Below are 14,785 nucleotides of genomic sequence, written 5' to 3'. Positions count from 1 at the left end.
AATCAAATACATCTATAGGATTTTCAACAAGAAAACTAGGGTGCCATATGAATACATATTTTCATAACAGCTCAAATTTATAGGTAGAGTAAACAAGAGTCAAAAAAAAGAGTTTGTGTTCATTATATACATAGGAGTTATGTATGACTCTGTTCCAAAACTCATTACTGTCAACGCAGCTTCCTTCTAAGGGAACATATTAACTAAGAAAATCTGTCAGATTAACTGTTTATTTACTATTTATTTTATGTGACTCACAGAGGAAACTTGATTTTAAGCTATCAATGCAAGGCACGAATGTGCATAACAAAAAAAAAAAAAAAAATATATATATATATATATATATATATATATATATATATATATATATATATATATATATATATATATATATATATATATATATATATGTAGTGTGTCTTTATTTTTTTATAGAAATGTAGGGTGTAGACAGGAAAAGAAATCACTTTTACATTTAAATTTTTTTGACCTCGGATGAAATTTCACTGAGATGATTGCAATGCATTATAGGTTTATCTTATCATTGAATCTTATCCTATACTAAAGATAATAATACCTTTATTTAACAAGGACACATTAAACTGACTAAACACATAAACACATAATGTTTAAATTATTAGGGATGCTCATATGGACCATTTAAAAATAAACCAACATTTTTAAGTTGCAGCATAGGGAATGGTGAAATATAAAAAAATGCTATACATATTTTAACTCTTGGGCACGTGTCGACACATGCAATGTGCCTACAGACAGAGCAAGCACCTGCTTCACCGTCACTCAGTGAACTGATGCAGCATACACAACACAATGACAAGTGGCAATACTGGATAAATGGCTATCAGAGAGTGAATCTGTGAGGAAATGTATTCAAATCCTGAATGGATTAAAGCATAGAAAGTGCACTCATCTTACTGTAGTTCATCGCGATCTCACAAAGTTAACTTTAAGTAATCAAAGAGTATTCAAAAAAAAAAATCAGTGCCGTGTAATAATATTTCCCAATATTACCATTTTAATGTATTTTTGATCAAATAAATGCAGCCTGGGTGAGCATGAAAAACCTTTTTCAAAATCATTTTAAAAAATCTTAGCGACCATAGTATGCAATAATAATCCAAAAGAATTACTATAGACATTTTAGAGGAAATGTTTGTAACCAGTTGTTTTAAAGATATTTTACTTATCGTTCTAAAAGTTTTGTTTAGTTTAAGAAAAAAATGATAGGATGCCCACTTTTCATGCCACTTCTCTTTATTATGCTGCCTGCAGTTTGTCCGAGCTGTCACATCGAGAAAACACTTATGATGCTTTAAAACACTCACTAGGTTTCAGAACAGAACCTGCGTGTCTGTAATGAGAAGTGACGTGTGTGACGTTAACCTGAACGGAGACTTAGCACTCACCTTCGGCTGAGCTCTGCGTGGGAAGGCCACCTTAGGGTCAATCTGAGAGAGAGAGAGATTTGTTTAGCATGTGAATAAAGCTTCTTTGAATCTCGAGAGGGAAGGAGAGGCATGACAGCAGAAATGTCCGAATCTGAGAGACAAGATAGTATTTCTTAAATATTCTCAAAATCCACTCACAGCTGTTTCCCAAATGTTTACTGATGTTAACACTTCTAAGATGTATAATGTAATCATTATATAAACACATAAGCCGTTATTCAGGACATTAAACTGTAGAAAATACTGAAATTATTGATCAAGCAGATTTGTTTAATCTCAGACACTGTTTACTTTAAGTCATCCACACAAGGAATATTGAAGACACTATATTTGATTTATAACCTATTTAATTCCTTTACTGCCATAAAACATATTTTAATAAGCAACTAATATTTCTAATTAATGTTGTACTTAAACAACATTCACAAAAAGTCTTGCACACAGAACCTGGCGATGACAATGAAAGCTACAACAGACAAATCCTCTGAAAAATTGCAAGAGGATTTACATCGAATCCATACCACCTGAATCATCTCACCATTGCAAAAAAAAAAAAAACATAATTACAGTTTATGTAAAAAAAGTATAAGTTTTGTCAAATAAATGCATTAAAAATATTATTTTCAAATAGGGTTTCTGCAGGTTTTATAAAGGTATAGTTAAGACTTGTTGGGACCAAGTAAAGAAAATGTAGTTCTAAATTGCAGGGATCACAATACATCAATATGTTCTCAAAAAGGGTGTATTAGCAACACTTCAGAGTTTACAAAATACAGTCTCCATTACTTTTTAATTCAACTGACAAAAAATGTATATGAACTTCATATGTTCAGTTTGCATGTAAAGTAAATGTTTATTGATTTAATGATGTTTAGAATAATTGTTTCAGTACAGATGCTTTATTGAGATATATTTTTTTAAATTACTTAATCTGCCATGTTATTGTACAACAAAAATGTAATCGTTTGATGTCTGTTACTCAAAACTATGTTTGTTGAGATAAAACAATATATATATATATATATATTTGCAATTATTACACACTGGAGCAAGTTAAACTAAAAGGCTTATACTGAAAAAAAAAAACGTATAGACGGTTTCATCGGGCGCACGCGCCTGGACCTAAGTTAACTTCCGGTCTGTGTTGTGTATATCGGTCTGGCTGCAGTGCCTTCTACAAACGCAGTTAAAGGCAAGGTGATGAGTAGACTGAAGTTGGGCTCAGGTGGTTGTGCTGTGGGATGTGTTTCCCATACGTTTATTTTTTTTTTTCGGAGACTCGCCACAATTTTAAAACTGATATTTTTTCACAAAGGCTTCATTGAGTAACGTTAAGTACTGCACGTTTAATAATAATAAATTCTTACATTTATATGTTTAAATATCAAAACGAGGCACATGTGTTTTTATATCGCTGTATTTCTGAAGGAAGACTTGCATGTTATATGCCTGATAGCAGCGTGTGAGCGTACCAGCTCTGCTTTGTTTACAGCTGTTACTGGGGAAACTTCTATTTCTCGCGCTTTAAGTCTATGCTTTAAAACATCTCCTGTTGGCAAATAATGAATTTGCATTTTCATTAAGTCCGCCTGATCCACGCAGCAAACATTTGTTTGTTATCAAAAAATATCTACTCTAGAGGGACTTTGCTGTTGTTATTGATTCTATTTGGAAGTCTACCGGAAGTAAAGTTAGGTCCACAAAAGTGCTCATGCGCAGTAATGTTTGTTTATGTTGTTGCCGTTGAAACCGTCTATAGTAGACATATCATTTAAATTAAATAAAAACTTAAAATTAAAAATAAAATGAAAATTACAGAACCACTATATTGACTTGTGAACCATACTTGATCATAATTCTGGAAATCTGTAGGGTGTACATTATTCACTTAATTCCTAATGTAATTATTATGAAACAATCAATAAAAAATCAGCAACATCATGAATTTGATCTAATCCCACTAGACCAGATTATCTCCATCCTAATTCTATAACCATCTCTAGCAACCCCATGCCATGCTGTTATGCACTGCCATTGATCTAAATGTCCTTCTACACCAGCTAGATTCATGTGTACTGCTAGCTTACAGTAGCCATCTATTAGTGCGCTCCAGCAATGCTCTACTATGTTTATCTTACCAGTGTCTACAGTTTTAGTACTATGATTTCAACTCTACACTCATAGTCACCTTTTGATTCCAAACCTCGTCCCAACCTGTGCACCAAAAATACCAAACAGACACAAAAAAAATCATTTAAAGTTTCAGTCTCACAATGAAACACAATGTCACTCATGCACCAGCTTCATGTAACTGAATTTATCAGGATTCTTTAAAGCATTGGTTATCTTTTTAAGTGTGTTAAAAAAAAAGCATCCCATGATCCTTCAGAAACCATTCTAATATGCTGATTTGCTGCACACGAAACATTTCTGATTATAAATGCTGACAACAGTCTATGATGCATAGTATTTTTGTGGAAAGCGTAATGCATTTTTACAGGATTCTTTGATGAATACAAAAAGCAGAGGTTAAAAGCAGCATTAATTTGAAATAGAAATCTTTTGTTACACTGTAAATGTCTTCACAATCACTTTTGGGTTCATGCTAATGCACCCTTGCTGAATAAAAGTATTAGTTTTGATCGGTAGTGTATGTAAGCCAATTGTGCCAGATAACAACAGAACTACTGTACGACTAGATTTCAACAATTTCTGAAGAAAACGGTGACGATTGCCCCGAGAATAGCCCTCTGTGATGCAAGGATGTAGTGGATGGTTGCTATTGCATTGCTATGCAGTTCCTAAGTGTGTTATTTTAATGCAATATCAAACAGTTTATCAGTGAGAGTAATAGCACACCTTTTCTCAAAAGGCTGTATAATTTGATTTATCATTCAAAACTGTGTAACCGAAGTATGTAAGATTTAATTCCAATGGCATGAGGTTTACACATATCTGACCAAACTGTTGTTTTAGATATTTTAACATTCTGCTTCCTTCAAAACATCACAACATCCATGAATAACCAAAACTTTGCGGAATCCAAAATGAGGTCAGATATGACACTGCTACAGTTTTTGCTATCAGACCGAAAGAACAAACTGATAGAAACACAAGTGCGTGTGTGTTGTCGAAGGCTACTCCTTTTACAGGTTACTGGAACAGATCTGTTTCCAAACATCCAGCAAAACAATTCTCTTTTCAGGCCCGAGGGCAGGCAAAGCCTATCCCAACATCCAATCTCTGCTCGGAGCCGAGAGGGAGGAGATACAGAGAAAATAGATTCAAAGAGAGAGAGAGAGAGAGAGAGAGGCAGGAAGGGGTGAGAGCAAATTAATCAGCACCAAACACAAAGACAAAAAAGTGAATGAAAACCACAAAGGAGAAGAAAGAGAGAGAGAGAGGGAGCAATTTTGCTAAAACAAAACCTACTAGTGAAAAGCTGAGGGTGTTGATTGTGTGTGTGTGTGTGTGTGTGTGTGTGTGTGTGTGTGTGTGTGTAAGGAAGCCCCCTCTGCTTCCATTAATTATGAGGACAAAGATGAACCTCAAACAGATGGGACAGATAGAGGTCCACCCCTCCTGAGCACACACACACTGCTTTTTACTCCACAGTCATCAACAACCCAAACCAAATCAAATAACTATAATTCAAATTCACTCTTTACATCTGCTTCATACACAAGAGCTCATGTAAACTTTAAACTTATTTATGTTAAGTTGAGCATCACTATTACATTACATATTTAGTTAATGATTTGAACACACCTCTGACAAGTATTAAACTTTGGCAAGTGCACGCGCCTGCATTATCTGTGCTGCATGAACGATGGGCTTTTAGTTTCCTAAACCATTTACTGGACTTATAATAATAATAAATTTAAAAAAAAAGTTCTAAATACCATACTAATACATACAAAAAATAAATGAAAAAAACTGGCACTTTTAACCTTAATATTAGACCATATACAGTGGGGATGCATAAGTATGACTAGGCTAAAATTAAGAGCAAGCAATATCATGTCACAACACAATGTTATGAAAGCAAGCAGGAGGCACGAGGAAACGTAAACAGTCTTTAATCCAAGGAACACAGGGGAAATCCACACAATGGGTGCTGCAGCAAACACACGTACACAACGAGTAGACCCGACAAACACAGAAAAAGCATGCCCTTCAATAAAAGGGATGATTGAGAAACACTGGCGACAATGAAAAATAAATCAAACTAAATGGGGACAGTAACATGAATAAATAGGGAGGGAGGAGCCAGGGAGGAAACAGGAAGGACTTGGGGCAGGAGGAGCCAAGCTGGACCTAGGCCACAGCCAAAACGGTGGCCCACAGTGGAGCTGACCGAGGAAAGAGCCATGGAGGAGGAATGGCCTCCGGCTCCAGGGGGCCGACCCACGGCGGCAGAGCAGGTGGCAGGGGAGCACAAGGCAGAGAGCCAACAAGCCATGGGGATACCGAGGATCCAGGGGTCAGGGTGGAGCCGAGAAGTCTGGTGACTGAGGCGGGGATCTGGAGAACCATGGAGTGACTGAGGCCCAAGGTGGAGCTGGCGGGAGGGAGGAGCCCAATGGAGCCGGTTGGGACAGAGCGATGGGGTGCAGTCGGAGGAGCAGAGTCCTGAAGTGATGGCAGGTCAACACCCGATCAAGGTGGAGCCAGAGGGACTAAGGAGATTGGTGGAGCTGGTGGACTGACAAGGTGGAGGCAAGGGAGCTAGGAACCAACGGGAGCCATTGGATGAATAGGCCAAGGCGGAGTCTGGGCCTTGGAGGCTGGAGGTGAAGGAGAAGAATGCATCAGCCATGGCGATGATGGAGGACGGCAAACCCACAGAGCCCACACTGTATAGATGGTGGCTGAGGGTGAGCAGGGGGGCTGTCGGGTGACAGCACTAGAGAAGGAAGGGTGTTTATTTTTCAGCCTATGGGCAGGGGCGCTGGACTGGGGATAAAACCAGTACTGATTATCAGGGCCCCAAAGGAAGAGAGGGCCCTTGAAAAGTCTGGAATATATATTTTCAAGGGGACTGCCTATGCATAGGGCCCGGGATCTTGTGCAGCGCCCCTGCCTATGGGGCTCAGGGCTGTCCTCCAGGATCAAAGCCCACTCTTGCCTGGACTTGGGGACAGGAGACGAAGTAGGGCTGGACTGGACCAGCGGGGACGAAAGAGAGGAGAGTGGGCCTGTTGATCTCCAGATCTGTTTCCTAGTCAATAAGATCCCCCTCTAAATCCAGCGGTCCCAGATGCACAATAAGCTCACCCTCAGTCACGGTGCAGTGAACGGAGCTTAACTCCACGCTCTCACCATCCACGGCTTGATCCCTCGCGGTGGGCACTTTCGCCGGCTTTCGTCGGTTAACACTTAGAGGTAGCTGTGTTGGTCAGGTCTTCTGTCACAACATACTGTTATGGAAGCACGCAGGAGGCATGAGGAAACGTAAACAGTCTGTAATCCAAGGAACACAGGGGAAATCCACACAATGGGTGCTGGAACAAACACACGTACACAACGAGTAGACCCGACAAACACAGAACCCAAAAGCATGGAGTTAAATACAAGGAAAAACTGGGAAACACTGGTGACATCAATGGAACATAATCAAACTAAACGAGTACAGGAACAAGACCAAATAAGGGCAAACAGGAACAGAAACAGGACAAACCACAACAAAACAGGTCCATGATCCTGACATACCAAGGGTTAATAACATTTTTAATGAATTTGAATATATAATTCATCAAATCAAATCAAATTATTTATATATATATATATATATATATATATATATATATATATATATATATATATATATATATATTAAGCAAGATAAACAAGACTAAAAAGGGAAATTCTTAAGATGCTTAAGTAGAAATCATGATAGGAATCAATACTCCTCCTTGAGCTGGGACATAATTAAACTAATTTATACAAAACTTACACATAAGCAGTCATTATCAGTACAGGCAAATCTTTATCAGTGCTCCACTGTGTTAAAACTAAAGGTGCTTGACTGTGCTGGCGGAGGCAGAACTGCTGTTTTATATGGGACTGGGCCATCAAGGTCACTGTGCATGAGTGAACAATGGCAAAGCAATTAGCTAACGATGCTCGTTAATGAGGCTAAACAACCCCAGACCATGATGAAGATGGTACAAAGGTGAGTGTATGTGTGTTCTGGTGCGTGTTCATGTGCTGACACGATGCAAAATCTTAGGAGAGGCTTTGGCTTCAGCCATGTAGCTATATCGGAAATGCAATCCAGTTTGTTTCCCTCAATCTGATTAGTTGGTTTGGCGATCCATACTAATTACGGACAGGGAATTCTCTCTCTTTCTCTCTCTCTCTCTCTCCCTCTGTCCTGTGGCTCACACCTCATCATGCCATCATCATTTGAGAGCTAATCTCCAGAATCTGCCGCTAAACCATCATACACACTCGTACATGTCAATGACGCACTCAAGTGTCCTTCTCCACTACTCAGGTCTGTCTCTGATGTTGAAATACAAACTGAAAAACTTTTAAAAAGCTAAAATTGTCAGGGAAAAAAAGCATATTATGCACAAGCAATTGCGTGTTAAAAGCAGAGTTAAATACATAAACCAATCAAGCAACGAGCTATAAAGAGACGTACGTTCTTTTCACATTGTGTCTATTTTTTTTACATTCACTTTCCTTTCTATTAAAACAGCAACTCATTTCTACCAAACACATGTCATTAAGAATAAAGAGTCATTAAGTCTAGTAGATCTGATCACTGTATGATCAATTCAACTTGTAACTACATGAGCATATCAGAGCTGAATGTGCAATAAAACTGAAAAAGCAATTTCAGGAATGAATGAACAGTCAAATTGCTTATGCATCCATTGCAAATTTGAATAAGCAAAACTGATGTGTTTATTAAGCAGCAATTTTTAATCTCTGTAGCTACACGAACATGTTGAACTGAAGCACTTGTTCAAATATTAACTTTATTTCACAGATGTGCATCACATTTGCACTCGCTCGATATGATATTTTTATACACTTGGTCGTTTGATATTTGCCATTTGTCTTTATATATAACATTGACCTTGTTTATATTTTTTTAAACAAATGGAAGAAATGCATTCTTTTATTAGTAGCCTTTCCTAATGCATTACTAAATATAGCTCTAAATGTTAAACACTACACTGTTAGTTATACTAGTGTTATACAACAGACTCAGTAAACATCCACCTAGCAACCATCCAGAATAACTTGGAAACCAAGTCAAACATCCATATTGCTCAAGACTATGTACAACAAGTGTCTTAGCTCTATAAAGCCTACTGTATGATATTTTATATGCACATTTCTTGGGCATTTATCAACATAATTACAATTTTGCTGAAAAACCTGTTGTTCACAATCTACTACATACATTTTGTTGTCTGATTGAAAGTTTATACTTTGTTAGCCAGTAAAAGGCCTTGAAATGTAATTGTACAACGCCCATTGTATTGCATTGCATTATATTTTTAGAAACTACAGAGCTCTGATCGTAAAGCTAAGTTTTTAAATATTATCTCACCAAGACATTTTATTGGGAGATATGAAGTGAAAAGTGATATTTATATGCATTTTATGTCTGTTATAAAGATCTCACTGATTTACATTACAAGTTTAATTTCATCTCACTTTTTGCCCATATGAATATCAGCAACTGCACCAAATTTAAAAAATAAATAAATAAATTAAAAAAAAAAAAATATATATATATATATATATATATATATATATATATATATATATATATATATATATATATATATATATATATATATATTCTCACTATAACATGTTGTATAAGGGACTAAAAGCTTGATTTTTTTTTTTTTTTTTTTGAGTTTGTCTAAAGTTTAAAAAAAATATTCTGTTTCAATTCCAATAGATTTTTTTCTGACTATTATTCATATGCCAGGCTTTACAGGGTTAAGATGCAGTTAAGAAACATTTCAAAATATTGTACACGCACACATTGTTTTAAAACACACAAATGAAACTCCCACATATTTTGCACATGGCAAAGGCGTTATATCCGACTGTTGGAGAAATGCACATTCTATCACGTCTGTTTGTAATTTAGCTTTATTTTTATGAGATTTGACACTATATGACCTCTCGTTTCCAGAGCTCAGACACCCCTCTACCAGCCTATCCTCTTTCACTCGTTCTTCTGAGGGCCGATAGTATGAAAAAAACACTCTCAGCATGGCACATTCTTTCTGTTTTCAACACGGACCTTTTCACAGTAATTTCGTTTCAGTTCTTTGCATAGATGACAAATGCAAGAAATAGGAAAGCACTCAGAATGGGCTACAGAAAGGCTGACAATTTTGAGTTAAGAAGGATGGCATGGAAAGGCTTTACAGTTACATGCAAAACTTTACAGTACCACATCAAATATCAAATAAAAGAGCACATACTGCCATCTGCGTTACAGACTGCTGACGATTCCTCTGCAGTTCAGCTGGAATATTAAAACGCAGCTGAAAGTGGACAAGGAGCTGTTTGCACAATAATCTTATCTATCAAAATTGCTTCCTGTTATTGCGAATCCCTCCCAACACAGTCTTTCAGACCCCACTGGAGTGACCTAATAACCCCCCGCAACCCCCTCAGTGACCCCACGAAAACATTAACACAACAGAGCCTCAAATACCATACGAAAAGCCCATTCAAACCCATCACAGCACAGAAAACAGCTTTATTTTAGAGGCTACCTGTAATGGATATTTATATCGACACTAACAGTATCATGATGTTTTCATGTGACTGAAAATACAGTAACATTGTGAAATATTATTAAAATTTCAAATAATTGTTTTCTATGTGAATATATTTTTAAAAAAATAATTTATTCTTGTTAATCAAAGCTGAATTTTCAGGATCATTACAGTCTTCAGTGTCACATGATCCTTCAGAAATCATTCTTATATGCTGATTTGCTGCTCGGAAAGCATTTTTATTATTATAAATGCTGAAAACAGTAGTGCTTTTGAACCTAAAGTTCAAAACAACAACATTTATTTTAATGCATCTTTTCCAAATGAATGTATTCATTTATATAAAAAAGGTCATACTGTGCCCCATCTTTTGAACAGTAGTACTGTAAGTTTGCATAAAAAATTCTCCAGATGTCTACTATACACATATATTTACTGCCTTAATAGACACATTATTGAAGAAAATGTCCTCATAAATGTCATTTTCGATGTTTTCAAAAAGATAAATCATGCCCCTACTTTTAATAAGATTCACTTATTAATACACCACATTACAAAAATGAAACAGATTGCGAATGTTGACTTGAAGGAAGCCACAGAGTATTATTAAAAATAGTCTTAATATGTCAATCTATCCTTCTGCCTTATGAATTAAAGTGAAAAATACTTTAGATTTATGTTTGAATCACATCATTTCAGAGTACATATGATGCAACGATGTTGCCATCCATTTTTCAAAACAGAAAATGAGATTTTACATATGCATTATTCTACGCATCAACATCAAGTGTTGTGCATGTCTCATAGCAGTTAATGGGTGTGTTTAAGAGTGTGTGACCCTTTTGGATATAACCAACAAAGTTGTTATGGTGATGACAATCCCACATGGCAACTGAACCCAAGAGACTGAAGTGTTGCGAGGATGAGTCTCTCTGCGCAGCTGTAGTGTTTAAGTCACCAACAAAATTTGCATCTAAACATGATTTGGCTAGCCTCATTCTTTAATGTGAAAGGCCTAGGAACAGGCCACAACACAGCCCAGATTTTACAACAAATAAACACACACACAGCTCGTAAGGGGTCTGTGGCATCTCTGTAGTAAAGCTCTGGCTGGTGTTGTCTGCTGACACACCCACACAGATCTGACAAAGGACCATCAGTGAAGTCCCAAGACTCACATATTCAAACACGACCTGGGCGTTTATTCAAATACAGCTAGTAGCGAGCACGCTACTCTGTGCAGTGTGGTCAATACTGGAAAAAAAGTTCTGGAGCTCAACATGTATTCGGTTTCACAGATTTACAGGACATTTTCATTTCCATTAAAACCCTCACAGTTTGATAATTGTGCCATATCAGTACTTAAGTATTCTGAAATACCATATATTTTAATTATACCATGCTATTTACATTGTTGATTATCAACTGGTGGGTTGCATCCAAAAATGAGTTACAAGTCTGTTCTGATCAGGTCACAGACATCAGACATCAACACGAATATAATACAATTCAAGCATTTACCCATAGTCATAATAGCAAAATAAACTATTTAAAAAGAGGAGCTAAAGATCTTTTTTGTGATCTTTTGTTGCTGACGTCAAAGACTGTGCATCCAAACAATCTTCACAGTCCTACAAATTCACCTGTCACCAAGACTAATACTACTATAACATTTAGCCGAGTGTTTGTTTAGCGTGTTTGGCTGGTAAATCGCTTCTGCTGTTGGTTATGCATTTCCAAAATTTGAAATTTTCCTATTAAGCCAATATCATAGTAATCATTTGAATAATGTTGGACCTGTGCATCTCATTTCACACATTTCAATGTTTAACTTAAGATTGTCAAATCTGGCTTTTGAGGCAAAACCAGTTGAAAAACATAATGCAAATTAAATTTGACTGTGCCTAATATCTAAACCTCTTGAGAGCATATAAATGATAATAATAATAGATAAATATATAGGTCTCAAATGTGACTAGATTAAATTATCACATGACACAAGTGTGGATGGACAAAAACAATTTGATTCTAATTATTTGGTTTAGTAATGGTAATATAGAGGTATTTGCATAGATACCATAATAGTGAATTACTGCATGGTACTTCAAAGCATACCATGGTTTTAGCATAGTCATGGTATATTTTTACAATAACAGCATGTTTTATTAAATAATAATAAAACTAAATCATCACACCACATATGTTTTTAAAGAACATAAACAAGACACTTGCAGTGTTGATCGAATGCTAGAAGCTTTTGAAAAGTTTGATTCTGCCCCGTTTCGCTCCCCTTGTTGTCATGACGATGAAAAGCGCGAAAGAACGCTTTCATGTGGCGCGCTCTGCGCCAGACCGACCTGCTGGAACGGCCTCGCGCCTCGTGCATGTGGAGTTATAAAATGATCTTAGGAAACGAAAACCACCGAGAAGCATTCGTCCGACTGAGGTGCTTAAGGGATAAACTAAAGAATATGAAGCATCTGCTCCAAAAACATTAAGGCAGTAACTGATGCAAGCCGGATGTAACGCTGACCCTCATAGAGCATGCAGAACTACATCTTTCTAGATTCAGTGCAATTATGTTTGCATGTATATTAAACAAACAAATCACTGATATACAGAATAATAAAACGATCGAAAAAAGAAACAACTCACTGTTTTTGAATCCAGCTCGTGTCTGTTTTGGGCCAAAACTTTATCCACACCGGTCTGGTCTACATAGGTGACAAATCCAAACCCCCTGCGCAAAAACAGTGCATGCACAAACATTACGCATAAGAATTAAGTTACAAAACACACATACAAACAAGTCAGCAGTGGATGTGCGCGCGCCTCCCCCTCACCTCGACCGCTTTGTAACCGGATCCCGCATCACCATACACTCCTTCACCTCGCCGAATTTACAAAAGTATTCCTTCAGCCCTTCTGGAGAAAGAAAAACACAATGCATTTATTTCATAACAACAGTTTCGTGACGCAAATAACGTTTGATGTACCTTAAACCAAAAGTTTGCTGATATTAGTTCAGCAATGAGACTTACAATTTGCATCACAACAAAAGTGCTCATTATAAAGCTCTGGTGAGCATTCTTATTTTAATGCTCTAAGCTAAGCTGAGTATTTGAATAACAACACAGTCGTGCAACCAGAGATTTTCCACACTGCATGTTGCATTTATTCAGCCACATCAGTGCTTCCTAACTAGTGCCCTTGCTTTCACCTCAAATCAACACGAGCTCACTATATATATCGTCTGGAGCTTTCGTGGAAGTGTTGCAAGAGACGTTTTATGATAAAATATGCCGAGTATTGATCTATACATTTCACCTATATGCAAAGAAAAGCTAAAGCATTAGGCTCTGTCGTTGAATACATGCTTTGATTTCTAGGTGCATTGACTATTTGCGTTCTGTCAAACCAAACAAACACAGAAAGAAGAAATGCTCCTACGAGCTCAAAGCAGACCATGCCTGAGACTTTTTGTGGAAGTAGCACGCAGGACAGAAGATCACGCGTGTCTCACCTTGTGTCGTCTGCCAGCTCAACCCGCCGATGAACATTTTGCTGAAAGGTGAAAAGGAAAGTCAGATCAGACACCTGAAAGTCTTCTGAAACGCTACCGATTACTGGTGCATGTGCAAATACAGTAACCAACAACCCAAAATCGTAATAAATTAAGCGGAAAAGTGTAATTCGGCCATGATGGATGGATGGGTGCCGTTATTTCCAATGAAAACGCAGAACTGATTCTTTCCTCTCCGTTAAAAAGTAACAAGTTCGATCATCACCGTTTGAAAAAGCAAAATGGAATGTAATAATATAATGTGTTGGAAACAATATAACAGTTCCAAATGTAACAGATGGAAAACAATGTAACAGCGCGCGTCCTGGTAAGAGGGAGAATGGAACAATGTAACAGTGAGGCAGGCTTCTGACTGTTACATTGTTTCCATTTTCGCTCTTTCGTAAAGGAACCCGCGCTTGTGTATTTTGTCTCCGGTGGTCTCTTTCCTCTTAGTCCCAGAACTCTCGGGTTTAAATGAATAGATGTATATATAGATCTCCCTCCCGTTCGCGAGGAAAAGTCAAGCGGAGCGCGGAGCAAGAAAGCTTTACCAGGGGTCGTGTGGGGAGTCCTGCGTGGAGGACGACAAGCTGCTCTGACTCCCTTCTGTGTCCATTCCCGTGTCCCTCTGTTGCCCGGACTGTGAGCCGAACGGGAGCCAGGACTCTCCAACTCAAGAGCGGGTGGCCCGAGGGGGTGGGGGAGGGAGGGCCCGTCTGGAGGAGGACGGGCCAAGCGTGAATTACGCACACACGGAGGCACCGCCCCCCGCTTGACTTTTCCCGGACTCTCGTAGTCTGCTCCGCCCCCTCTTTCTCCGAGGCCCCGCCCACTTTAATCTGCTGTTGTACAGTAAACGTAGACGAAACGTGGTCATTCTGAAGAAAAAGAAAGACAGGCACACAAACGATAGATAGATAGATAGATAGATAGATAGATAGATAGATAGATAGATAGATAGATAGATAGATAGATAGATAGATAGA

At 37.7% G+C, this 14,785-nt stretch overlaps 1 protein-coding gene across 1 annotated transcript in view; it reads right to left on the bottom strand.

Annotated features, from left to right (window-relative positions):
- LOC128014851 (RNA-binding protein Musashi homolog 1) overlaps nt 1-14,496 on the bottom strand; it is a 34,171-nt gene extending 19,675 nt beyond the window's left edge. The window contains exons 1-5 of the mRNA XM_052598530.1: nt 14,351-14,496; nt 13,758-13,798; nt 13,078-13,159; nt 12,890-12,974; nt 1,428-1,469 (exon numbers count right to left, since the gene is read on the bottom strand). Coding sequence (XP_052454490.1) covers nt 1,428-1,469; nt 12,890-12,974; nt 13,078-13,159; nt 13,758-13,798; nt 14,351-14,415 — 315 coding nt within the window. The 5' untranslated portion in view covers nt 14,416-14,496. The remainder of the gene's footprint in view (nt 1-1,427; nt 1,470-12,889; nt 12,975-13,077; nt 13,160-13,757; nt 13,799-14,350) is intronic.
- Between the last annotated feature and the right edge of the window lie 289 nt (nt 14,497-14,785).

This window comes from Carassius gibelio, chromosome A5 (assembly GCF_023724105.1).
Source record: "Carassius gibelio isolate Cgi1373 ecotype wild population from Czech Republic chromosome A5, carGib1.2-hapl.c, whole genome shotgun sequence".
Lineage (NCBI taxonomy): Eukaryota > Metazoa > Chordata > Actinopteri > Cypriniformes > Cyprinidae > Carassius > Carassius gibelio.
Note: the sequence above shows the minus strand (reverse complement) of the source record. Positions and strands in the feature narration are given on the sequence as shown.